The 24,468-nt window shown below is 32.7% G+C and overlaps 1 protein-coding gene and 2 long non-coding RNA genes across 4 annotated transcripts; all 3 read left to right on the top strand.

Annotated features, from left to right (window-relative positions):
- On the top strand, positions 1 to 12,235 carry LOC111699786 (uncharacterized). 2 transcript variants are annotated; one of them, XM_023470517.1, is made up of 16 exons: positions 3 to 767; positions 2,474 to 2,582; positions 3,061 to 3,187; positions 4,612 to 4,681; positions 4,883 to 4,958; positions 5,600 to 5,676; positions 6,582 to 6,667; positions 7,127 to 7,173; positions 8,006 to 8,095; positions 8,809 to 8,927; positions 9,442 to 9,501; positions 9,730 to 9,805; positions 10,318 to 10,421; positions 11,120 to 11,228; positions 11,774 to 11,923; positions 11,990 to 12,235. In XM_023470517.1, the coding sequence occupies exons 1-16, from the start codon at positions 641 to 643 to the stop codon at positions 12,084 to 12,086; spliced, it is 1,524 nt and encodes a 507-aa protein (XP_023326285.1). In that variant the 5' UTR covers positions 3 to 640; the 3' UTR covers positions 12,087 to 12,235. The 2 variants fall into 2 exon arrangements, with proteins under 2 accessions (XP_023326286.1, XP_023326285.1); XM_023470518.1 differs by lacking the exon at positions 9,442 to 9,501 and having other exon boundaries at positions 1 to 767.
- A 2,516-nt stretch (positions 12,236 to 14,751) lies between these two features.
- LOC111699785 (uncharacterized) lies at positions 14,752 to 17,896 on the top strand. Its single transcript, XR_002764818.1, has 2 exons — positions 14,752 to 15,257; positions 17,857 to 17,896. It is a non-coding gene; the product is annotated as an uncharacterized LOC111699785 (long non-coding RNA).
- Positions 17,897 to 18,150: 254 nt separating this feature from the next.
- LOC111699784 (uncharacterized) lies at positions 18,151 to 20,714 on the top strand. Its single transcript, XR_002764817.1, has 2 exons — positions 18,151 to 18,253; positions 20,103 to 20,714. It is a non-coding gene; the product is annotated as an uncharacterized LOC111699784 (long non-coding RNA).
- Positions 20,715 to 24,468: the final 3,754 nt, after the last annotated feature.

The following is a 24,468-nucleotide window of genomic DNA, read 5'->3' as shown; positions in this document are numbered from 1 at the left end:
ATTTAATCGATAGTTTGATAGAAATCCCAAGAATTATAGCTCCATGGGTCAAACTAGAAAAAACTGACTCTTGGGTAACTCTTTATTAAAAAATGCGTAAACACCCTCCCTTCCTTCTCATAGCCCTCTCTCATCATTACCATTTTATTTTCCCATCTCGCGTTGCTAATAAAGGTTTAATAAAGGCTTAGAGCTGCTACCGTTGTGACTCGAGCGTGTTAATCAGGAGTCAATTGAAACTATCTACGTCCCTTTATTAAGTATGCTGTTAAGTCACTAAAAATGCGTAAAAACTTTAACCCCCCCCCCTTCACCTTCCTCCTCCTTTCTCTACTCTAAAACGACCCACCTGTAACTTTCTCATCTAGTTAGTATAAGCTGGTCAGCTTTGCAAAGTGTGTACGTCAGCTGTTCAACATTAATGTAAACAGAGTGAAACATAAAATCCGCGAAATCTTAATGCTTTGAAGTAAAAACAATGAAACAGTATAATCAGTAATCAGTGTAAAAAAAGATTCTTAAACCAAAATAGAAATATAATAATCAGATTTTACGTTTAAAATGTGTAAATAAGTGTAAACAGGATTAGATCTTAAAATATTTATAAAAGTATAAGATAGTTTTAAGCTGTCTGAAAAACATGCCTAAAAGGCAGACTCCAAAGTCTCTGCGACGTTTATCAGTTCTTGAAATTGTTTCTAACTTTGAAATTATCAGTTTCGGATCCTACAAAGAATCTTCAAAGTTTAAACAATTAAACAAATCAGGTTAAATTTTTCTTTCCTTCGAATAATCTTTGTTTCTGTCATTTGCAATTTTTTCTGTTTATGTTTTCCTAAATTTGTTTACCAAAGTGTATAAAATACATTTTCCTTTTTTCTTTTCTTTTCCTTTCAGTAATATCCGGTATGATCCGGTACTTCCCTTTTTGTTTCCTATAATTCATTCTCCCCTGCACCCTCCTCCCCTTCCCTCCCCATCTCCTTTTCATTCCCCTACCCCTCACCTTTCTCCACCTCCCCCCCCCCCGGCCCTGTATTGCATAATATAAAATCTAAAAATGATTTACACACAGAAATAAAAGTTTATTAGATGTAAACTGATCTGTAAACATTTTATACTGAATATTGTCTTCCTTCCTCTCATATAAATACTAAGCTTTTAGGGCGTTTCGCGCCCCTTCTTCCTTGGGTCATGTGAGTTGCCACAAAAAAAATTTGGGTCTGATCGGTTCAGTTATTTTAGGTTAGCTTGACACGAAACCAAACCAAATATATATAGATACAGGTTTACCCACAAAGAATGTGGATAGAATAACGACGTTAAACGCCGCAAGAAATCATAAATGCCAGAAAAAGAATAGATAAGTTTCGTGCTATCGACTTTTAATTCTCATCCTTTGTGGATAACGCTGTTAAGACTGTATGAATAATGCAAACATTATTATAGAGAATATCAATTTTATAAAAACAAAAAAGGAATTATTGTCGGTTTCGTTCTCTTATAGCTTTTAAAAGTACAGTAATAACCAGCAACCAGGGGAATTATTCTTGTAATCTTTTTCTCTCGTTAAATCATTTAAGCATTTTATAATTTGTAACTAATATAACATACATTTGCCTCTAAACCTTTAGGGCACATTTTTATTGATGCATGTTAGTCAAAAAAAATACAAATCCTTTCAAACAATTCTAGGTAAAAGAATAAATAAAGACGACATTCATTTATTCTGGTTATCACTGTATATCTCGTGACCTGAACAGTGAACAAGTTTAGATATATCTTAGACTGATAAATATCCTATTAAAGAACTATATACGGAGTATTCCAACCCCATGGATATCTTAAACTGATGAATGTTCTGTTAAAGGACTATATACGGAGTATTCCAACCCCCTGGATAGCTTAAACTGATAAATATCCTGTTAAAGAACTATATACGGAGTATTCCAACCCCCTGGATATCCTAAACTACTAGATATTCTGTTAAAGGACTATATGCGGAGTATCCAACCCCCTGGATATCCTAAACTAATAAATATTCTTTTAAAGAACTACATACGGAATATCCAACCCCCTGGATATCCTTAACTAATAAATATCCTGTCAAAGAACTATATACGGAGTATCTAACCCCCTGGATATCCTTAACTAATAAATACCCAGTTAAAGAACTATATACGGAGTATCTAACCCCCTGGATATCCTTAACTAATAAATATCCAGTTAAAGAACTATATACGGAGTATTCCAACCCCCTGGATATCCTAAACTAATAAATACCCAGTCAAAGAACTGTGTACTGAGTATCCAACCTCCTTGATATCCTAAACTAATAGATATCCTGTTAAAGAACTATATACGGAGTATCTAACCCCCTGGATATCCTAAGTTAATAAATATTCTGTTAAAGAACTATATACGGAGTATCCAACCCCCCGGATATCCTAAACTAATAAATATTCTGTTAAAGGACTATACACCGAGTATCCAAACCCACTTGATATCCTACCGTCCTCTCTGCTTAACGAGGTTGCTCAGGAACTTCTAGAGAACAGAGGTCTCAAACCTTACATTATCAGGTCAAATAATTTATCTTTAAGACAAGGTTAAGTAGAAATATAGATTTTAAAAATAATTATGAATTTTATTATTTTTGAAAAAATGAAAATGGCCATTTGACAAAAGAAAGAGACTTGAATAGGCCGATTTTCCCTATGCATAGAGATACCATTAATATTTTGGAATACAAATAAGTGTTTTATAGGAGAGTATATTTGATGTTTTTAGAATGAGGAAAGTTTTCCAGTAGCTTAAGAATCAGTTTATTTGGTGAAACTACTTTTTGGAATACTTTGCACGATTGCTTTGTTTCACATTCATTGGATTAAAATGAATTATAACAGTCGTCTCAGCCTATACTAAGCTGTCGGTGCGTACTGCATGGCAGGGATTTGCAGTACACTGAACAAATAAATAGTGTGATTTAGTATAGAGTGGTCTTCCTATTACTTTGATAAAAGACAACATCAAGATCGCTTCCATTTTCTATATTTTCAGGAGTATATGTACTGACGGTTTAACTGAATGTCGTCTTCCATCACATCCCAGTGCACTACCCTTAGCTTTGAAAAGTTTGGCAAAAAATTCCTCAAATCTTGTCACATTCCATCTAACATGCTGTAAGGTAATGCAAGTTTTGCTATAGTACTTATAGTATTTAGGGAATTTAGGGTATTCCAAAGGTTTATAATTCCTGTACTTATTTACCGCCGAAAATCGTTAATAGAGGACTAATTAGAATTACTAATTAGAATTGATAATAGCTTCTTAAACGAAGATCTAGAAACGAAAGATCAAGAAACGATAGATCAAGAAACGATAGATCAAGAAACAATAGATCAAAAACGGTAGATCAAGAACGGTAGATCAAGAAATGGTAGATCAAGAAACGATAGATCAAGAAACGATAGATCAAGAAACGATAGATCTAGAAATGATAGATCAAGAAAAGATAGATCAAGAAAAGATAGATCAAGAAACAATAGATCAAGAAAGATAGTAAAATAAGAAAAGAAGAGAACTAAAGATCATTTGAAACTTAGAGAAAATGAAATTAAAGGAATAAAGAGTAAAAAATCTATTTTCAAATTCTAGAGAAAATTTTGTTAGATTGTTTTCAGAACTGAATTCATGCTCATTGCATCTCTTCAGGATGTATTCCACTCTAATCTTAGCATATATACAGGGTTACCCGCATCAGAGTGCATTTAATTCTTAGCATATTTACATGGTTACCCTCACAGAGTCCACTCTAATCTTAGCATATATACAGGGTTACCCGCACAGAGTTCACTCTATATTCTTAGCATATATACAGGGTTACCCGCACAGAGTCCACTCTATCCTTAGCATATATACAGGGTTACCCGCACAGAGTCCACTCTATTCTTAGCATATATACAGGGTTACCCGCACAGAGTCCACTCTATTCTTAGCATATATACACTACAGGGTTACCCGCACAGAGTCCACTCTATTCTTAGCATATATACAGGGTTACCCGCACAGAGTCCACTCTAATCTTACCCGTACTGAGTTCACTCTATTCTTAGCATATATACATGGTTACCCTCACAGAGACAGCTCTATTCTTAGCATATATACAGGGTTACCCGCACAGAGTCAGCTCTATTCTTAGCATATATACAGGGTTACCCTCACATAGTCCACTCTATTCTTAGCATATATAGAGGGTTACCCGCACTGAGTCCTATACTTACATATATACAGGGTTACCCTCACAGAGCCTGCTCTATTTTTACATATTTATAGAACCTGAACCCTATATCTAACCTAGAACCTGAACCCTGTATCTAACCTAGAACTTGGACCCTGTATCTATCCTAGAACATAAACCCTGTATCTCTATCCTAGAACCTGAACCCTGTATCTATCCTAGAACCTTGAACCCTGTATCTATTCTAGAACATAAACCCTGTATCTCTGTCCTAGAAGCTGAACTCTGTATCTATCCTAGAACCTGAACCCTGTATCTATCCTAGCACCTAAATCCTAGATCCTAGAAACTGAAATCAGTATCTAATTTAGAACCTGAACCCTGTATCTATCTATCCTGTTCTCTGTTCATCACAGTATCTTCGCTATGTAAACCTCGAGGGTAAGAGAAACCAAATTAATGTATTTATACTTAAAGATATTTGAAATTAGTTTAATAACGCATTAAAATTCGATAATCCTGTTTGTCTGTCTGTAAACCTGTCTGTGTGTCTGCCTGTTACCCAATACAGATATTACAAATGATTAATAATATATTTCTATTCTGTAGAATATATATTTATTTATAATAATATAATTCCAGGTACAAATGCAGATGATGCCTGTCTACAACATTTGGTCAGACATACAAGAACAATCCATACCCTGAACCTTGCCAGGGGACTAGTTGATTATTCTGATGGATAGCACCCCCTCCCCCTCCCCCCGATATTTAACCCACACCCAACCTACCTTACCCCCTTTTCCCCACGCCCCATCCACCTACCTTAACCCCAAGCTTTTTAACATTTCTTACGCCCACTCCCCCTCCCCACCTTATCTTAAAAATAGAAGATACTACAAGTTTTCAAACACAAAAATATTTTGCAAAACTTTAAATTAAGATTTATTTCTGAATACTGGGGTTTGAAAATTTCAAAGTTAAATTAAAATTATGATTTGGATTATTTAAATTTTTATTTTATGTTCAGACTGGCTTGGGAACCCAACGTTGCCTAGGGTATTCATAGTTACTCCCGCCGTTTACCCGCAATTGGTGTTTATTTACGATTATAGCTCAATTTAAAACCAAGCTGAGAACATTCCCGAGTTCTCCAATCTAAATTTGAGGCAAATTGGTCCAGGGGTTCATGAGTTATGATCGGACATAAAAACTAACAAACATATTAACAAACACAGATTACAACTTTATTTATAAAAGATAAGATATTCATATATTAATTTTAAAATATCAGCTAATAAAAGACCATCAAATGCTGATGAAAAACAAAAGTTATCAAATAATCAAGAATTGATGTAGAACGAAGATAACATGTTCTGGGTTGGATCTAGTTACTCAACAAGTTTTTCCTAATCTAACCTTTCTCATTATTCTTGGTAGGTTAAGTCTGTTAATTACTTTCCAATTAATTCAAAAGACTGGATTAAAAAATGCTAGATACGACTTTTGCCAAAGTTTGAATAAAATTGATTGAGTACGAAGCTACAGAAAGTAAAAAATCTGAATAAATATTTATTTCTAAGCCAAATTTTTGGTTAGATTAAAATTTAATCAAAATGTTAAAATTTTGGCCCTTCGATCTTGCATTTGCTGAAAAATGTCTTCAAGTTGTATTTTTAGACCTAGTTTTTATGAAAAAAAGCAAAACAAGCATTTAATGTGGGAAATCATTGTTTAATAAAAGGAGAAAAATATATTTATTTTTAAAATGAGAAAGTTAAATTATTGCGGGACTAGAAAGGTTTATTTTTCAAATCTGAAATAAATCTATAGTATTCTGGAAGATTTACCTTATTCTTTATTGATCTGGCGTCTATTTGATATTCTTTTCAAACTTCTCCATTTGAAAAAAAAAGATATAAAGAAAATTCTTTAAATTGCATTTACGAGAAGAAAATGCCTTGAGCCATAGTCAATCCACATGTTTCAATCGGGGATTTATGGCAAAAGAGGGCCGGGCGTATCCAGAAAATTATTGAAAATTATTTGAAAAAAAAAACAAAGGAATTATAAGTCTTTGCCACAAACTCTGATTTTCTGATTCTTTTATCTTTGCAATCTAATGTCGTAGACCGTAGGGCGTAGACCTTAGACATTTCAAACTGTGAATTCAAATTATCTGAGTTTTAAATATCAAAGGTTGGCACCAGCAGGTTCCAAAGATATAGTAATTAGAAAATTTGAGTTTGTTGCAAAGACTCAATTTTTTGAGGTTAGAAATCTTCCAAAGAAAATTTTACAATTTATGTACCGTTAAAGTCTCCCTTATCACGTGTTTTAGGAACCAATGTAAAACCTGTTAGTGTCTCCAACCTAGCGGCCAGATTAGGAACCTTGCTCACCCTAGAGTATGATAACATGTTGCAGGTATATTTCATTTAATTTTATTTTCAATCAAAATTGACAAATTCAACTACAGTTTTTCTAACCAATAAACCTGTACAATAAATTGGGTAATATTTTTGCACATTGGCAAACTGCAAATTCTATGCATTTCCCAATACTGCCTCATCAAGTTGAGGACACTTGAGTGCAAATACTAAATTCTTCCAATCAAATACACTCAGAAAAAGGGCTGGAAATCTACCTTAAACGTCCATGAAAATTCTAGAAATAATAGATATTCCTAACAAAAAATAATATTTAAAATATTGGATTCTGTGATTTGTTATTTAGTTTTCTTATCTGATGTTTTCTAAGCTAGGTTTATTCAATTAAAACTGAGTTAAAAAAATATCAAAATACTAAAATTGGAATTAATTTTAAATGTCAGTATTTGCATATACCTAGGAACACATGAAATGAATTGAATTTGTTCTTTTCTAGGTGTTCTTACTTAAACCTTCCAACTGCTTTGCGCTTACAAAATTAAGGAAGATGTTACATGAATATTTCCGGCATTTAGATAGTAAATTACTATCTACTAATGTTCATTTTTCAAATTAGAAATTTAGTTTGTTTTGAAAAATAATCTCGGATTCTTTTTTATTTTCCCCCTTTCTTTAAAAAATGCCTCAAAATTTGGATTTTTTAAATTAAACTCACACATTCTTATTCTTATTCCCCCTGCACCAGACTTAATTTTGCCCCTTCATTAAACATTTGTAACCCTTGTTTATTTTAGAATGCCACCAAATATTCTTAACCTTTTCTGCACCTTTTAATCCAAATGTTTTATAAATACAACCAACTTTAAAATGTATAGCCATATCTAAAAAAAAATGCCCCTTATTTTATTTTGATAATGCTAAAAAATTAAGAAGTTTTGCACCCAACAAAAAAATAATTCTTATTTAAAAAAATGCCCATTTTATATTTTTTTTAAATGCCCTTAAATAGAAAAATTTAACACCCAAAATAAAGATTTAAGATTTCCCATACACAAAATTGACCAAACTGAAATAAGCCCCTCAAAAATAAATGTTGTCCCAAAAACAAAGATTTGAGATTTCCCCAAACTAAAAATATTTTCTCCCAAAACTATTGTTTAAGGTTTTTCCCACACAAATGTGGCCAAAACTGAATGAATGCACCCAAATATAGAAATTTTTTTTATGGTTGAGCATAATACGCTTTTTTCTTGCCCCCCCCGGNCCCCCTAGAAATCATTGCCCTTTGGTAACATACAACTGTCCTAATCTCAAGAAGTAAATTTTTTTTCCAAATCTAATTGATAAAACTGAGGAACATCTCTGACTTGTGTAGTGTATGTGGTGTAGATGTAGAAGAAGGTGTTCAGCTTGGAGAACATCTTCATCACTGTCCTCACCTTCAAGCACTTTCAATAGAAAACAGGGATACAAACAGAAAACAAATAAAGCAGAATAGAATAATGTTGGTTTCCATTATATCAAAAATTTGATTAAAATTTTTCTTAAAGTTAAAATATTCAACGCGATAAATTCAAAAATGAAACGAAGGGAGCACTAACCCTCCTTCTTCTCCCCCTCGCCCCAGTCATGAAACGAAGGGAGCACTAACCCTCCTTCTTCTCCCCCTCGCCCCTGTCATGAAACGAAGGGAGCACTCCTTCCCTCTCGCCACTGTAATGAAACGATAGGAGCATCGCCCCTGTCATGAAACGAAGGGAGCACTAACCCTCCTTCTTCTCCCCTCGCCCCTGTCATGAAACGAAGGGAGCAATAACCCCCCTTCTCCTCCCCCCTCGCCCCTGTCTTGATAGGGATAACCCCAATAATCTATCATGGCCTTCCATTTTTTATTTTACTGCAGTACTCAGTAGAATCATCATTTAACTCAATTTAATCATTAGGTTTCATTAGGTTTCATTAAGTTTCAACAAAAAATTGATGAAATATCTTTTATCTTTTTAAAGGAACTGTAAGCGTAATTTCAAGTGACCCTCAATGCAAAGATAGCAGTGCCGATTTACACCGTTGCACTGTAATTGAGAAACTCTAAAAAACACTTTAAAAAAAAACAAAAAAAGGATCACTTTAAATTACGCTAACGTAGTTCCTTTAACAAAATCTTTTTGTTTTCTACAGCATACTGAGCTTCGAACTGATTGAGGGAGTATCAATGCTAAAATCATTAAATAAACTAGAACTAAGTGCTAGAAATCAAACCAACTTTTCTACCCTTCTAGGCATTTTTCTTTCACAGGGTAATATATTATTTATAATGTACATGGTATTTCAGGATCAATCATATTATTATTATTATTTTTAACTATGAATTCTATTAGATCAAAAAGTTTAAATTATCTAAGGTTTACACGAGCAGGGATATAGGAAATAGAAAATTTTAGTTTGTGGCTAAAACTCAGTTTATTTCTTTGTTAGGGGAATCATCTGTTGAAAGTAAAACAAATGTCCATTGTCCAAATTTTATGAATTTAGCCGCGTCTTAGATCCCTAAAAAACCGGTTTCAATTGATTGAGCGCCGGCTTAAATCTTGAAAAACTAAATACAGTTTCAAGTGGAACCAACCATATTTAAGCCCTTTCTTACATTTAAGTCGCGGCTCAAATTCGGCCTCAAGTTGATTATCGTTTTAATGTGGATAATTTTTCAGAAAACATATCTTTTAGAAAATTTTTTTGTTAGTTCCAAAAAATTATTATTGGCAAATAATTTTTTCTTCATTTTTTTTAATTCATGAAAATTTATTTCGTTAGGGAAGCTGTTGACCCAATTAAATTTAGAAAACGTGATTGATTGCGATATTTATGTTATCGGTAATTTTTTCTTTTTTATTCATTAAAACTCTTTAAAAAACCTTTTTTTGTGAATGGTAATTTTTTAATTTTTTCTTAATTTATCAAGATCCATAACTTATTTCAAAAAACACTTTTTCATATAACTTTTAAAAAGATTTTTTGGTCTTTTCCTTTTCATTTTTGTTCACCAATAGATCGACAATGATATAAAAATATAATTGTTGCTGGAAAGTTGTAAATATTCAGGAAGTGTTTGCTGTAATCTTGAGGTTCTAACCTTCTCCAGGTGTTCATTCTTACACAACCAAACCTCAACCATCAGGATAGTTCTGTTCAGGGCTTCATAGTCTCCTAGTTTTATATTCTAATCACGCTAATAATAATCTTTTTTAGTTCTGTTCAGGGCTTCATAGTCCCCTAGTCGCATATTCTAATGATAATCTTTTTTTATGAGAAATATATTGTCGTTGTTTTATTTTCAAACGTTTTGAATTCAGTCAATTTTATTCTTTCTTTCTGCTGCATGGATCCACAACTCACAAGTAAATTTTAAGGAGACACCACAGTTGAAAAGTTTCAATTTTCTAAAAGAAAAATAGGAAAATCTTCATCATTTATTTTTATGCGACGGTCTTTAAAAAATCGCGTTGTAAATTGGGCGAGAAGGTTCAATTCAGAATTGCTATTCTTGTCAGCTGGACTCTTTGAATAGAATGTTATACAAAAACTTATGTTGATGCAGTGTCTTTATGGTGTTAAAATTATGCCTTTACTTTTAAATCAGACCCCCAGAATACAAGATTAAAATGAACATTGAACAGATATTTAAAATAGAACGAGATTACTACACCTGGAGAAAATATTTATCTTTAACTCTCCGGACTCCTACTTTCAGCCATCTTACCTTAAATATATTCTTTCGTCGCCAAATATTTCAGGTCTCCAAAATTTCTGGGTGATAGGAATTGAGTTTTTGCCACAAACTCAAATTTGCTCCTCCCTATATTTTTGATGTTTCTAACCTACACTATCTAATCATACAGAATGGTCTACGACATAGGGTTGCAAAGATATAGGGATTAGAAAATCTGAGCTTGTGACAAAACAAAATTCCTTAGTCAAACTAAGTTTTCATTTTATTAATACTTAAACATTCATATATTGTAGATTTTGAATTTAATGATGTTAATTGGAAAATTTCTTCAGAAAAGTGTGTTTTATGTTGGAAGAATCTACAAGAAAATCTTAAAGAAACTGAGTTCTTGTCACAAACTCCAAATTTCTAATTTCTATATCTTTGCAACCCGTTGTTGTAGACCCTTAATATTTCAAACTATAAATTCTGCTATATCAAATAGTCTAAACTTGAAATAGCAAAGTTTTCCACTATCAAGTTGCAAAGCTATTAGGATTGCTAAATTTTAGATTGCGATACATCTTTTTTAAGTTGCATTTGGTTTATGTCGTCAAAACCTAAACTCGGCAGTCTAAAAGATTTCTCAAGGGGTCAAAAACGTTTGTTTTTACCGGTTGAATATGAAGGGAAGGAGAATACCTCCCCACCCCCTCGCAAATGGATTTTAAATAGTTTATTGAGAATAAATAAGAATGTCTGTATTTTCGGAAATTTGTTTAGTTTTGTACCTGCAAAACTTAGACTGTCTCACAGATGAACTAATAAAAGAAGAAATAGAAAGAAGAAACTTGATAAAATTATCTTCCTTAAGTATTGAATGTTGCCACAGGTAATTTATTTTTAGAACGAACAAAATTTTTACAAACAAAACAAAATTGTTCGTGAACAAATGAAGAGACAAACGTTTTAAAATTGTTAACAATTGGTCACATCTGTCAGACCGGTAATAATCTATTTCTAAATCGTTTGGTAGAACGAAGTTAAAGAAATCATGTAGTTTTGTTTATTTAACAAACGAATTTATTATCAAACTTACAGAAAGAACGTTCTCACTGAACAAACAATTTAATCAAACAATTGTTCAGTTAGAAAACGAACGAAATAGATGAAAAATAAACGATAATTATGAAAACGAACAAATTTTCTGAGCAACTGAAAAAAACGCAAAATGGGTCGTTAACGAAGGATAATGAACGAATTGAACAAAAAATGAAAGCGCACGTCGCACATCTCTTTTAAAGTTATTCTCAATATTTTCAATTATTTCAATCACAGTTTCCTCTCAAACATTTGTTTTTATAATTTGTTTTAGTTTGAGGACAAATAATAACCTAAAAATGATGGTCATCATTAGAACAACAATTTATTAAATAGGATAAGTTTGTCCGCCATATTGGATCTGTTGTCAGCTGAAAACCGGTTAGAAAGTCTTCACGTGTGGTCCTGTGTAAAAGTTTCAGAACTTCAACAAAGAATTGTTCACAGAGAAATCAAAAACAAAAATCTTGATTTAAATTTTCAATGGTAAGTAAATCACATATTTAATAATATAATTTAAAGTTTTTTTTTTTTATTCTTTTCTATTTGCAGGCAAGGTGTTCCAAGTCAATTAGATTATGAAAACCAAGGAGACCTAAGAGATCTTCTTCTGCCCTTACTGGGAGTTAATGTCTTTCAGGAGAATTGATTGTTGAAATACATTTTTCATCTATATAATAATGCTCTTCGCTCATATATATATATATATTTTTATGCAGATATATTTCTAAGTCAGCTTTAGCTGGCCAAACGGCTGGACTGAATGGGCTGAAATTAAATATTTTTTAGAAATCAAAAAAAAATTTTTAAAATTCAATCTTTTTCTTCAAAATTCGATTTTAAGAGAATTAAACAGGCAACGCCAGGCACTTCAGCTAGTTTTATATAAAACTAGCATGGGAATCCAGCGCTGCCCAAGTTACTAAAAGCTACTCCGCCGTTTACCACCACTTGAACGATTTTACCGGAAAACTAAATTCTCGCTTTTAACTTAGAATCTCAGACTTAAGCCAAGAACATTCCATTGGGTCTCCCGAGTTCCTCAATCAAAATTTGAGGCAAATCGGTCCAGGGGTTTCTGATTTATTTTAGGACAAACAAACAGACAGACAGACAAACAGAGATAACAACTTTAAATAAATATATATATAGATATAAGAATTTAAATGAAATAAAGTAGAGTATGTACATGGAACCTTATCTCTTCAATTTAAAAGGCACGAATTAAAAATATAAAGTTTAATAATGATGATATATAAGATTATGTATACCTTGCACTATTATTATGTTTATTTAATTCACTGTACATAAAAATATGTTAATAATATGCAAATTGAACCAAATCCCTAGATTTTACTAAATTGAATTGTTTTATTCTAATATTTATTTTATTGTTTATGTAAAACTGCTTAGTCACATAAATAACTTAAAACGAAATAATATACTTCTCTACTGAATATTTTATATATCAATGTGTACATGGATCCTAAAATCTATTCTACTTTTTATCACGTTTTTGAGCTTATGTGGTTTTGAAGAAAAACTTAGCTGGGTTCAACTATTGCTGCAATGTAACGTAGGTTATGAAGGGGCTTAATTTTTTTTCTTCTACGGGCAGGGGCTCAGCACACATTAGGGCCCCAAAAAAACCTGGAAACCATAGATTTTTCAGATTCCGGAGGGGGCTCAATCCCAAGAGCCCATCACCTGAGTCCACCTTTATCTTTAACTGTTAAAAGAAAGCTTCGAGATGGGATATTATTCCATCCCACCTTTTCTCTAGGAACTGAGCTTTTTTACAAATAAAAACTCTGATTCTTTATTCCCTATATCTTTGTAACCTAATTTCGATCATGGATCGTTTAATATTTCAAACTTTAGATCAATAAGTCTAAGTTTGAAATGTCAAATGTTTACACACTCATCTAGCAAAGATATAGGGAACAAAATAATCAGCTCTTACAACGCCACCCACTTGGGTGACCCAAGCCAACTTTCTAAAACGGTAAAGTAGTAAAGTAATTACAAAACTCGGAGATATTTCATTTGTTCAACTTCAATCCCGTTTTCTTAAATATAGACTTTATATTTCAATCCCGTTTTCTTAAATATAGACTTTTTATTTCACAATTTCGATCCCGTTTTCTTAAATATAGACTTCTTATTTCACAATTTCAATCCCGTTTTCTTAAATATAGACTTTTTATTTCACAATTTCAATCCCGTTTTCTTAAATATAGACTCTTATTTCACAATTTGTTTTTATAACTTTGTTTTAAGCTTATAGTTAGAATATATGTACTTGTAATAAATTAATGTAAGTTTGTAGAAAGCTTGAAGAAGAAGAAAGGAAACAATAAATAAGATAAGAGGGTTTCCTCCTGAATACTAAGTATAACCCAGAATAAAGGAGATATCACGTTAAAATAACGTAAATCCCACGTAGCAATGAAATCTTGTTTGTTTTTAATCATAACTAATCTTTTTAAAGGGTTATATGTAGCCGGATAACTTTTCATATACGTCTATAGGTAAAAACAAAACCAGAGGTGCTACGAGGTCACAAAGTCGTACTTTTAATGTCGATTTAATTTGACCTTCTCCTTCTTATTTTAGTTTACACCGAGCTTGTAAGGTTGCCACCTCTTTCATTCTTTGTTCCTTTGTTTTTTGTGCCTTCAGATCAAAAACCTTCGATTTTACACAACAGTTCGATACATACGAATAAGCCCAAACAAATGAAACTCAAGGATAAATAATGTTTTAACGAACAATTTATAAACCCTCTGTATCATGTGTTAGAGTCAACATTTTTTATAATGTTATTAAAGCAACATATATGAACATACAGTTTTGAAATATGTTTCTTATTTTATTTTTTAAATGGTTTAAAACCAAATCAACTAGTGTAACACCAATAATTGTATCTTTTTTGGTTCCCGTCCGAAAATTGATTATTTCAAATTATTGATTCTCTTAAAATGGGATTTGCGGACTTATGCAGCAGAGTTAATGAAGGAAATTATTAGAATTCAACCCATTTTACGATAAAACGACAATATTTCTCACATTGTTACTCAGATAAAGGGTGTCGTTGTAGATCGGACAAATCCCTATTTAACGTTAACAGTTTAAAATGATAAATATCTATACATTTACACAGTTTGTTTTCAATCTTCATGACAGAAACAATCTCAAGAACTGACGAGGGTCAACCCAGACCGAAGTATATTTTTAATAAAATGTGGAAATAACATCTACTTTATTTACTATTCATTCTTCACCGAATTTTAAATATAAATATTTATAATGTTTTTACTTGTGGTTTCTATCACAATATTGTATACTTTTTAAATTGTGTAATTTTCCTAACATTCACATTTTTACATAATTAGAGTTTTTCAAAATTGTGTAATAACTAAAGGGAGTGTAAAACATAATTTCTAGTGACTCTACAATGCATTAAAGAGAGGGAGGTCCGATTCACAACCGTTCAATCTTGTCAAAAATGATTGAGAATCCGTGTTTTTCAGTCTCAAAATTGATTATTCTAAATTGCGGTTCTCTTTAAAAGTTACTAACGGATTTATACAACAAGAAAAGGAAGGAAATATTGAGAAATTTTATCTGAAACTAAGTCTACAGTCTCTTTAATAAGTTCTAGTGTCTTTTAACTTGTTGTGGTTAAAAACACCCACTGTATTCTCTATATATGGAGGAGGGTGATAGCTCTGCTGCAGTTACAAGACTAATATCAACAATGAACCCCACTTCAATCCTTCTTTTGTTATTCCTTTGTGGTTCTACACTGGCTAAACAGGTTGGAGATATTATCATGAACCAAGGTTCTTTAATAAGGTGGGTTGCTCTTGATGCTCACCAATATGTATCGAAAAACGTCGTCTTCTTAGCATAGACAGATAGAATCTGCATATGACGTTATTATGATTATAGCTAGAGACGAGCGTGAAGTCATATGTGGATTCTATCTATATGCTAGGCTGGAGACGACATATGTGGATTCTATCTATATGCTAGGCTGGAGACGACATTTTGCGGACATTGGAGTGCATTGAAAGTAACCAACCTTATTAAAGAATCTTGTCATGCAAATATTAATTTGTCTGAGCTGGGAACTTTTGAATGGTGGATATCGGGATTAATGCTTGATTTCCTTTTCCTTAATCTCCAGATTAAATAATAATTGTTCTCCTCTTGTTATTAATCTCCAGATTAATTAACCGATCAGGATTAAGGATATCTAATTCTAAAGTTCCCAGCTCTGTGGCCGAATTTAAAGAATTTGAGCGGCTGTTTAAATTTAAGCCGAGGCTTAAATATGGTTGGTTCCACTTAAAATTGCATCAAATGTTTCAAGATTTAAGCCGGCGCTTAATTTAAACCGGGTTTTGGCAGATTTAAACCGCGGCTTAAATTCTTTAAATTCCATCTCTGGATGAATAAACTTTCAAACTGCCAGGGACTGTCGAAGTAATGGAATTGAGTCTTTTTCACAAACTCAAGTTCTAATCCTTGTATCCTTGCAACCTGATGAAGTATACCTTTTATACTTCAAACTATGATTATTTGATCTCACAGAATTGACATTGTGAGTCTGAATTAGCAAAGGCCTGCGACAATGGGCTGCAAAGATATATGAATATGAAAATTTGAGTTTGTGGCAATGACTTAATTCCTTTAAGTGGGCTAATATTGATTTCATTACAATACATTACTATATATTACAATACATTACAAAACATTAAAATACATTACTATATATTACAATACATTACATTACATTGCATTACATTGCAATACATTAAAATACATTAAAATACATTACAATACATTACAATACATTACAATACATTACAATACATTACAATACATTACAATACATTACAATACATTACAATGCATTACAATACATTACAATACATTACATTAGTATACATTGCAATACATTACAATACATTACAATACATTATAATACATAACAATACATAACAATACATTACAATACATTACAATACATTACAATACATTACAATACATTACAATACATTACAATACATTACAATACATTACAATACATCTATATATAAATTTGGCTTGTCTGTCTGTCTGTTTGTCTGTTTGTTTGTTTGTTTGTTTGTATCCAATAAACGTCAAAACGGCTGAACCGATCGGGCCCAAATTTTTTGTGGGACATCTAAGGACCCCAGAGAAGGTTTATGAAAAAATAAAATTTCAAATATTTGTCTCTATCAAAATTCGATCGTCATTAAATTTTTAAAAATTTTGAAAATCCGCGAAATTTTTTGTGAAAATCCGCGAATTATTTTTTGTTTTGTTTTACGATGTACACAAAGAGAACATGTTCACCACTAATTTAGAAGATGGGCGCGAAGCGCCCTCTAAGGCTAGAAAGAAGGGCGCGAAGCGCCTTGAATTTCTAGTTACAATACATTACAATACATTACAATACGTTACAATACATTACTATACATTGCAATACCTTACATTACAATACAATACATTACAATACATTACATACAGTTTATGCAGTTTATGCATTTTATGCAGTTAATGAAGTTTATGCAGTTTATGCAGTTTATGCAGTTTATGCAGTTTATGCATTTATGCAGTTTATGCAGTTTATGCAGTTTATGCAGTTTATGCAGTTTATGCAATGTATGCAATTTATGCAGTTTTTTGCAGTTTATGCAGTTTTTGCAGTTTATACAGTTTATGCAGTTTATGCAGTTTTTGCAGTTTATGCAGTTTATGCAGGTTATGCAGTTTATGCAGTTCATGCAGTTTATGCAATTTATACAGTTTATGCAGTTTATGCAGTTTATGCAGTTTATGCAGTTTATATCAAAACATCTTTCCCATTGTTATTCTATATAAAGGTTGAAAGGAATGCGTGAATTGGTCACTTTACTTTCCATTTACTGTTTAGCGCCAATTAAAGGATTCATCTCTAATTGGATGATGAGATAGATAGAAAGATAGATGATACTGCCAAGCAATTTCTATTGGTTCAGAATAAACACCGAACACATGTCTGAACCCTGATTGGATCAGGCGCTAATGGAATCGCATATAAATGGGATATAGTAACTTTTTTAATGGAGGGTCACTTGAAATTAGATCTACAGTCCGTTTTTTGATTTTATTATTTGCCTTTTGTTATCCGTTCAAATACAATTGGTATTGCGTTTTTGCAACAAATTTAAATTTTCTGTTCCCAATATCTTTGCAACCCGATGTCGTAGACCTTTGATAGTTCAAAGTACGATTCTGTCAGATTAAGCTGAAATACCAAAGTCTGCAATTACCGTTGAAAAGAAATATGAATTAGAAAATTAAAATCTTTGGAAAAAAAACTTAATTTGATTTAAATTGTTTAGTGCTATGTCTGTAATTCTGCCGCGGACAAGTGTTCTGAAACTGAACTAGGTAAAACACCAGGGAAAACAAAGTGAGAAAATTGCAAAATAAAACAATTGTGCAAAAAAAGTTGTTAGTTTTGGTTTGTAGAGAGGCTTCAAAGAGCTGTGCAAAGTCCCATAACGGAACGGGGACGCGACTGGGTCTTGAGAAAATCTGGGGAAGGGGGCTAAAGAGTGAGGGGGTGTGAAAAGATGACAGCTAATTGGTTTAAAATGGTGTGGGAGTATGAGTATGAGAGGGGGTAATATTGAATATTCAGCATCAATATCCGGCAACACGGTATATGTTCGTGAATGTATTGTGGCGGAAAACACAGTGGAGATGTCATGCAAGGAAGAGGATCAAAATGGCGAGGTTAACTTCTAGATTTTTAAAACTTTTTTATCAAGTTTTCTCTGTTGGTTCACTGTGTAGCTACTAGCTGAATAGTTAACAGACCTAAAATTAGAAATAGCAACGCATCTTACCTTAGTTCATATTTTGCATATTTTTTGCCATAGTGCCAGGAATAAAATGTTTTAAAGTTTTTATTCTAAACATTTGATTTTTAGACTTTGACTCAGCTCTGACGGAAAATATATACAAAAAACGAACCGAAAACGACCCTAAAACCACCCTAAAACGACCTTAAAACGAACCAAAAACGACCCTAAAACGAAGATATTAAAATAAATGTTTAAAAGGTTTTTACGAACATTACAAAACGATTAACAAGATTATAACCAATATTTGTATATTGTAATCAGGGAGGTAAGCTTGGATTTAAATCACGGGAAGGGAGTCATAATCTTTAAAATTACATTCTTCAAAGAAAACCCAAAATTTTATAATTTAAAGGTATGAGATTTCGACATAAAGGGGGGTGTAATTAAGGCTAGACATGGTGGTTGAGCTGAGAATGCAGTATTGTTGAAATGTATAGGATTTATTTGAGACCTTCGAGACATTTTTACGGTGCATATTTTTTCAGAAAGAGTGCAAATTCAATCTTTATAATCCTCATAGATTACTCAATTTGGAGAAATGATTTTGAGAATCTGTTTTTTAAAAATTATTCAATAACGACGACGAAAAATAGAATAAAAATTTTACAGTAAAATAATTAAATGTTTCGGAACATATTTCTCAAAAGAAATATCGATTTTAGAATCAATTATGTCTTTTTCATCTTTAAAATGAAATTCTTATTATCTATGAATTTGTTCGCAGATTTCTTCAAATTCTTCAAATGTTGTCTTTTCAATTGAAATTCCAGGAAATCTACAGAACATGTTTGTAAACAAGAATACATTACAGAAACCAATAACTGTAAAAGAATAGTTATTTTCAATGATAATATATAATTTATTTCTCAATCTGTTCCTTTATAAACAACTTCTTATTTTACTGTAGAATTTTTGCTACATTTTTCGTCGTCGTTATTGAATAATTTTATAAAAAACGATTCTCAAAATCATCCCTAAAAAATTCTCAGCTTAACTACCATACATTGCCGGTCACTCCCTTTAATCAGAGGAGTTACCTGCAATATATTTACGATATATTNTTCTTGTCCCCAGCAGGAATAGGGTTAACAACAATTAGCTTTCTGTTGAACATTTGTAATATGTTTTTATGGTCGCCATTGAATAATTTAAAAAAAAGGATTCTCAAATGTATCCCTTCAAAATGGACAATCTATGAGGATTTTAAAGATTGAATTGGCGCACTTGCAGAACAAATATTCACCGTAAAAACTTCTAAAAGGTCTCAAATGAATCCTAAAATAGGTCTCTACAATACTGCATTCTCATCTCAACTACCATGTCTAGACAAACACTACGTTCATGTCCTTAAATTTTAATCCTAAAATTTTAGATTTTAAATACAGATTTAAATGGCTTCTAGATTATAGACCCAAAGGAATTGAGTTTTTGTAAGAAACTCTGATTTTCTAATACCTATATTTTTTCCACCTGGTCATGGTTGCAAAGATATTTAGATTAGAAAATCATAGTTTGTGTCTTGTGACAACGACTCAATTCTTTTTACCAATAATAACATGACAATCTAAGCTGGAAACATAAATAAAAAAGTTAAAATCGCTTTGTCAATTTAATTCATTCACTTCATAAAAAGAAAAATGAGAAACGATTAATCATTATTTCTTCTTTTTTGCGAACACTATCTTGCAGATATTTGTTTTTTGATTTTATATTTGTAGAAGTTTCGGTTTTGTAACTGTGCTGGGGATCTGTGTAATGAGAACTGGACCACTGCTGGAGGCTCAGTAATCATCAATACTCTGGGTCTTCTCTCCACTCTGACACTCTTCATACTCTCAGAATACATCTTGTAAACTGCTGGAGGATCAGTAATCATCAATACTCTGGGTCTTTTCTCCACTCTGACACTTTTCATACTCTCAGAATACATCTGTAACCTGCTGGAGGATCAGTAATCATCAATACTCTGTATCTTCTTTCTACTCTCACACTCTTAATACTCTAAGAATGCATCTTGTAAACTGCTGGGGGATCAGTAATCATTTATACTCTGGGTCTTGTCTCTACTCTGACACTCTTCATACTCTCAGAATACATCTTGTAAACTGCTGGAGGATCAGTAATCATCAATACTCTGGGTCTTCTTTCCACTCTGACACTCTTCATACTCTCAGAATACATCTTGTAAACTGCTGGGGGATCAGTATTCAGTAATCATCATTACTCTGGTCTTCTCTTCATACTCTAAGAAAACATGTTGTGAAGATATTCTTTAATGCTTGTTGTTTTATTAACAATAGTTTAGATGCAAATAAACATATCTAAATTGGCATGTACACTTAAACAAAACATGCATGGGTGGAAATCAGCAGAGCCAAATGAAAATCTGTTTCATATATAAAATTATATCTACTAGCCTTAGAGGGCGCTTCGCGCCCATCTTCTAAATATATTGTGAACATGTTCTCTTTGTGTACATCGTAAAACAAAACAAAAATAAAACGCGGATTTTCACAAAAATTTTTGCGGATTTTCAAAATTTAAAAAAATTTAATGACGATCGAATTTTGATGGAGACAAATATTTAAAATTTTAATCATTCATAAACCTTCCCTGGGGTCCCTAGGATGTCCCACAAAAAATTTGGGCCTGATCGGTTCAGCCGTTTTGACGTTTATTGGATACAAACAAACAGACAGACAAACAAACAACCACCAAGACAAGCCAAATTTATATATAGATTGTTTCATATACAGTGAAACCCTTAATAACGAATACATCGGAAGAATCTATCAAATATCGTCTTGACAATTTTTCAATGAGTTTTATACTATATTACGTAAATTTCGGTATTTGCGAAAATAAATAAATAGCCATGAATATTCGGGAACAGTTTTAAAGAGTTCCATATAATCATTTAATTAAAAAAACTATAAATATCATGCAACATTCCATATTATCAGAAAGTGAAGAATACGACATTTGATGAATTCTTTCGATGTATTCGTTATTAAGGGTTTTACTGTATAAAATTATATCTATTGTTTCATATATAAAATTATATCTATTGGCTGGATTCTATCGTATCGTGAAGGCCAGAAAATTAATTTTTCAATGATAAGAAAGTGCCACAAAAAATTTGACATTGAAGTTCCAAATGACTATATGTACTTGAAATAAAGCCAAAACAAGAATTTTATTTCTTTTGGGATATTTACAAAAGACTTTTTCGAGAAACTTGGTCTTGACTTAAGCGCGCTGCGGCATACTATACAATATGTCAAGATATGTTCACGCAGAATTTAAGAAAAAATGATAAAGAATTTTTTAAAATTTCTTTTTAATCACACAAAATTGTGCAAAATTTTATATGGGAAAGGGAACACCCTGTATATATCCTGGAATACAGGACACCTTGTATTTATCCTGGAATACAGGACAGGATTACAGGACCCCCTGTATATGTCCTGGAATACGGGAAACCCTGTAAATATCCTGAAATACAGGACACCCTGTTCATATCCTAGATACAGGACACCCTGTATATATCCTGGTATACAGGACAATCTATAAATATCCTGAAATACAGGAAAACCTGTAAATATCCTGGAATGCAGGACACCCTGTATATATCCTGGAATAAAGACACCCTATATATATCCTGGAATACAGGACACACTGTGTATATCCTGAATACTGGACACCCTGGATATATCCTAGAATACAGGACACTCTGTATATATTCTGGAATACATGACACCCTGTATATATTCTGGAATACAGAACACCCTGTATATATCCTGGAATACAGGACACCCTGTATATATCCTGGAATACTGGACACCCTGTATATATCCTGGAATACTGGACACCCTGTATATATCCTGGAATACATGACACCCTGTATATATCCTGGAATACTGGACACCCTGTATATATCCTGGAATACTGGACACCCTGTATATATCCTGGAATACATGACACCCTGTATATATCCTGGAATACTGGACACCCTGTATATATCCTGGAATACTGGACACCTTGTATATATCCTGGAATACATGACACCCTGTATATATCCTGGAATACTGGACACCCTGTATATATCCTGGAATACTGGACACCTTGTATATATCCTGGAATACATGACACCCTGTATATATCCTGGAATACTGGACACCCTGTATATATCCTGGAATACTGGACACCTTGTATATATCCTGGAATACATGACACCCTGTATATATCCTGGAACACTGGACACCCTGTATATATCCTGGAATACTGGACACCTTGTATATATCCTGGAATACATGACACCCTGTATATTTTCTGGAATACAGAACACCCTGTATATATCCTGGAATACAGGACACCCTGTATATATTCTGGAATACATGAAACCCTGTATATATCCTGGAATACTGGACACCCTGTATATATCCTGGAATACATGAAACCCTGTATATATCCTGGAATACTGGACACCCTGTATATATTCTGGAATACATGAAACCCTGTATATATCCTGGAATACTGGACACCCTGTATATATCCTGGAATACATGAAACCCTGTATATATCCTGGAATACTGGACACCCTGTATATATCCTGTAATACATGACACCCTGTATATATCCTGGAATACTGGACACCCTGTATATATCTTGGAATACATGACACCCTGTATATATTCTGGAATACAGAACACCCTGTATATATCCTGGAATACTGAACACACTGTAAATATCCTGGAATACAGGACACCCTGTATATATCCTGGAATCTATTATCTAAAGGATTAAATCAATCCCTTGAATCAAGACAAATTACCATTTTAAACGAACTAAATATTTGAATTCTTGTCCACAGAGGTACAAAACTAGTTCTCAATCACAGTGGTACAAAACTAGAAAACAATCACAATGGTGCAAAACTAAATCTCAATCACAATGGTACAAAGCTAGAACACAATCACAGTGGTAAAAAACTAGTCCTCAATCACGGTGGTACAAAACTATAACACAATCCCAGTGGTGCAAAACTAAATCTCAATCACAATGGTACAAAACTAGAACTCAGTCACAGTGGTACAAAACTAGAACTCAATCACAGTGGTACAAAACTAGAACTCAATCACAGGGGTCAAAAACGATAACTCAATCGCATGGGTACAGAACTAGAACTCAATCAAAAGGGTACAAAACTAGTATTAACTCACAGTGGTACAAAACTACAACTTAATCAAAAGGGTACAAAACTAGAACTCAATTATAGGGGTACACCGTACAGAACAAGATATCAATCACAGTGGTATAAAACTAGAACTAAATCACAGAAATACAAAACTAAATTATAATGGTAACAGACTAATATTCACCTCCACAGTGGTACAAACCCAACATTCATCTCATCAGTCCACAGTGGTACAAAAAATCACCGGACAGAGTTATAAAGCTGGAATTCAACTCGTAGTGGGTTTTTTTTTTCTCTCGTATTTTTGTCTCTTTCGGCTTAAAAACAAGCTAAAACTTACTTTCTTTACTCACTTCACATTTTTTTCTCTTCTACATTTATATTTCCAAGTTTTAAAATAGAAGCTGTTGGAACTGTTAAAGTGTCACCCTGAATATATTGACTAGAAACACACCGGAATTTAAAATTTAAAATTGGACAGTCTATCCTCTAGTCCCAGCCTCTGAACCTGTCCTAATGAAAACAAATACTTCCAACTTTCATTCTAATTCTGAACCAGCAATAACTTGGAAAAGGGATAGATCACAGATCTGAAAACTAGATCCAGGTTTGTCAATTCTTGTTCCGCTTCTTTGTGTCTTCTTGTCCTAGCAATGATCTTTTTCTTGTTCAAAAACGTTCCTGCGTCTCATTGTCCTGGTAGTTTTTTCTCCTCTTGTCCAGGTAGTTTGACCTCTTCTTGTCTCGATAGTTCGTCCTCGTCTCTTCCAGATATTTTTAATGTTCTTGTCGAAATTGCTTGTCCTCTTATTGTCAAGGTAGTTCTTCCTCCTCTTGTCCAGGTAGTTCGTCCTCGTCTTGTACAGATAAATCGTCATCTTTTTGTC

This window comes from Eurytemora carolleeae, unplaced genomic scaffold (assembly GCF_000591075.1).
Source record: "Eurytemora carolleeae unplaced genomic scaffold, Eaff_2.0 scaffold61, whole genome shotgun sequence".
In the NCBI taxonomy this organism is placed as follows: domain Eukaryota; kingdom Metazoa; phylum Arthropoda; class Copepoda; order Calanoida; family Temoridae; genus Eurytemora; species Eurytemora carolleeae.
This window is presented reverse-complemented; position numbering and strand designations above follow the sequence as displayed.

Bases quoted from the DNA above. Each gene is read 5' to 3' on its own strand.
- LOC111699786 (XM_023470517.1), top strand. From the start codon at position 641: ATGCCTAAAAGGCAGACTCCAAAGTCTCTGCGACGTTTATCAGTTCTT. The intron at 768-2,473 runs GTTAAATTTTTC...ATTCTGTTAAAG, and splicing joins TAAACAATTAAACAAATCAG to GACTATACACCGAGTATCCA. The intron at 3,188-4,611 runs GTAATGCAAGTT...TATCTAATTTAG, and splicing joins TCCATCTAACATGCTGTAAG to AACCTGAACCCTGTATCTAT.